This window comes from Cebus imitator, unplaced genomic scaffold (assembly GCF_001604975.1).
Source record: "Cebus imitator isolate Cc_AM_T3 unplaced genomic scaffold, Cebus_imitator-1.0 Scaffold85, whole genome shotgun sequence".
In the NCBI taxonomy this organism is placed as follows: Eukaryota; Metazoa; Chordata; class Mammalia; order Primates; family Cebidae; genus Cebus; species Cebus imitator.
In genome coordinates, this window is record NW_016107400.1 from 3,833,747 (window position 1) to 3,836,995 (window position 3,249).

Genomic DNA, 3,249 nt, shown 5'->3' on the forward strand with positions numbered 1-3,249 from the left:
CAATCTTGGCTCAGTGCAACCTCTGCCTCCTGGGTTCAAGCAATTCTTGTGCCTCAGCCTCCCGAATAGCTGGGATTACAGGTGCATGCCACCATGCCCAGCTAATTTTTGTATTTTTAGTAGAGATGGGGTTTCGCCATGTTGGCCAGGCTGGTCTCAAACTCCTGCCCTCAAGTGCTGGAATTACAGGTGTGAGCCACTGTACCTAGCCCAGTTGTTTATATTTTCTAGTGAAAATTCTCAAAGCAGGCAGTCTGATCAGCTTAACTTCTTACAATTTTCCCTTTTGAGAGCATGTCTTGATAAGGAATATCAAGTCATTGTTCAATCTATAGATGATCTCTCTTGAGCCAGGTCATACTCTTAATCTAATCAGTAATGGTCCCTGGTTAAAGAACAAGCTTTAGCTGCTTAAATAGGTGGCTGGGGGTGGAGTATATTTAGCTAGAATGAACCATAGGGAATGACAGGCACTATAAAGAACAGATTGAGTATACCAACTATCTGAATTCTGTCTTTTTTTAAGACTCAGCTAATCTTTTCCTTTCTTGTTCTCTGACCACTCCAGTGTGAACTATATTCTTCCTCCTTTCTCTTTATTGCTTTAGCTCATTTGGGACTTCATTTTCTCTGTATTCTTATCATTGGAATAGATTGCAAGCTCCTAAATGGTTGGGGCTGGTTTTTATACATCTTTTCATCTTCCCTGTGCTTAGGCTATACAACCTTAGGAGACATATCTTCTAGGGTTCTTAAAGACACATTCTAATATACATTCAATTGTTTTTCTTTCAGGGTCTTTACCTTCTCCCAATTCAAAAGCTGCCATCAACCTTCAGAATGACCCCATCATTCAAAAGTTTGGCTCTAAGAAAGTGAGCTTGACTAGATGCCTTCTGACAAAGGAAGAAATGAGAACATTTCACTTTCCATTACAAGGTTGGCTTAGACTTAATCTGATATTGCTAACAATGTAAGAATATCTAACAGCTTTTAAATACTACTGTTAGAGATTCATTTTTCTGGCTGTTTTCTGAGTGGCTTCTTCTTATTTCATCTTCTATTAATGAGGAAATATCATAAGCACAGTGTATCCCAAAATGTGTGATGTATACCGTGATTGGTAAAGTGATGATTTTAGGTATTACATGAATGTGACATTAAATAGCATTGAAATAATATTTAGTAGGCCAGGCGCGGTGTCTCACGCCTATAATCCCAGCACTTTGGGAGGCCAAGGTGGGTGGATCACAAGGTCAAGAGATCAAGACCATCCTGGTCAACCTGGTGAAACCCTGTCTCTACTAAAAATACAAAAATTAACGGGGCATGGTGGCGCGTGCCTATGCCCCCAGCTACTCAGAGGCTGAGGCAGGAGAATTGCTTGAACCCAGGAGGCAGAGGTTGTGGTGAGCCGAGATCCCGCCATTGCACTCCAGCCTGGTTAACAAGAGCGAAACTCCATCTAAAAAACTAATAATAATAATAATAATAATAATAATAATAATATTTAGTGAGAAAGTTATTCCCTTTCCTTTTCATTCCGTTTTCTGTCTTCTTAATATATTAAAAACAGTATGTCTTTAACATTTTAACACTTTTCCAATACTTCTAATTCTGTTCCCACGCTGCCACCATATTTCTTTAACAAATAGAGCAAGTGTAGGCTCGGAGCTTTGGTCAATTATATAGTAAGAATTTAATAAAAGTACTTTGATTTCATTTTATTTTCTTTGTTACCTCCTAATTATAGCAATGATAATTAAATTTCCTTTTTTTATACTGAGATATAATTTAACATAATACACAATTCACCTGCTTGAAGTTACAATTAAGTATTTTTTTACTGTGTTCACAGAGTTGCACAGCCATCACCACAATTTTAGAACACTTCCATCACCCCAAAAGAAACCCTGTATTATAATTTCCCTCCACTACCTGAGCTTTGACAACCATTGATATATTTTCTTTTTTTTTTTGAGACTGAGTCTCACTCTGTTGCCAGGCTGGAGTACAGTGGCACAATCTCAGCTCACTGCAACTTATGCCTCCCAGGTTCAAGCGATTCTGCTGCCTTAGCCTCCTGAGTAGCTGGGATTACAGGTGCACAGCACCATACCCAGCTAATTTTTGTATTTTTACTTGAGACAGCGTTTCACCATGTTGGCCAGGATGGTCTCGATCTCTTGACCTTGTGATCCACCCACCTCGGCCCCCCAAAGTGCTAGGATTACAGGCGTGAGCCACTGCGCCCAGCCTCATTAATCTATTTTCTATATATAGATATACCCATTCTGGATATTTCCTGTAAGTGGATATGTAATATGTGGTCTTTGTGACTAGCTTCTTTAACTTAGCATAATGTTCTCAAAGTTCTTCCATGTTATAGCATATATCAATACTACATTTATTTTCACGCTTAATGATACTGAATTGGATTGCCTGTTGGAAGTTTGGGTTATTTCCGCTTTTTAGTTATGAATAATGCTGCTATGAACATTTGGTACAAGTTTTTTGTGTGAACATTTGGTACAAGTTTTTTGTGTGCTTTCATTTCTGTTGGGCATATACCTAGGAGTATAATTGCTGGGTCATGTGATAACTCTTGTGTTTAACCTTTTGAGGAACCGTCAGGCTGCAAAAGCAGCTATACCATTTTACATTCCTACCAACAACATATGAGGTTTCCGGCGTCTACACATTCTTGCTAACACTTGTTATTATCATGTTTGAATATATCCATCATAGTGGGTTTGAAGTGGTATTTCAGTGTGATTTTGATTTGCATGTTTCTGTTGGCTGATGATTTTGAGCAACTTTTCATGTGCTTATTAGTCATTTGTATAACTTTAGAGAAATGTCTATTCAGATCCTTTGTCCATTTTTAAATTGGGCTGTATTTTATCATGAAGTTATTGGAGTTCTTATATTCTGGATACATAAATTTTTTTATTTTTTATTTTTTTAAGTTGATGTAGGCATGTTTTATAGGTGCGAAACACCGTGCTAGTTGCCTTTTTGTACATTAAATGATTTATTCCTTATGACAGTCCTATGATATATGAACTAACTTTTTTTCTTTCCCCATTTATTTATTTTATTGCATTTTAGGTTTTGGGGTACATGTGAAGAACATGCAAAATTGTTGCATAGGTACACACGTGGCAGTGTGATTTGCTGCCTTCCTCCCCATCACCTACATCTGGCATTTCTCCCCTTGCTATCTCTCCCCAGCTCCCCACCCCCCAC

At 38.1% G+C, this 3,249-nt stretch overlaps 1 protein-coding gene across 5 annotated transcripts in view; it reads left to right on the forward strand.

The window, feature by feature from the left end:
* REXO5 (RNA exonuclease 5) overlaps window positions 1–3,249 on the forward strand; it is a 52,315-nt gene that overhangs the window by 15,367 nt on the left and 33,699 nt on the right. For all 5 annotated transcript variants that reach the window (XM_017534322.2, XM_017534324.2, XM_037740558.1 and 2 more), the window contains one exon: window positions 796–939. In XM_017534322.2, the coding sequence (XP_017389811.1) occupies window positions 796–939 (144 nt within the window). The remainder of the gene's footprint in view (window positions 1–795; window positions 940–3,249) is intronic.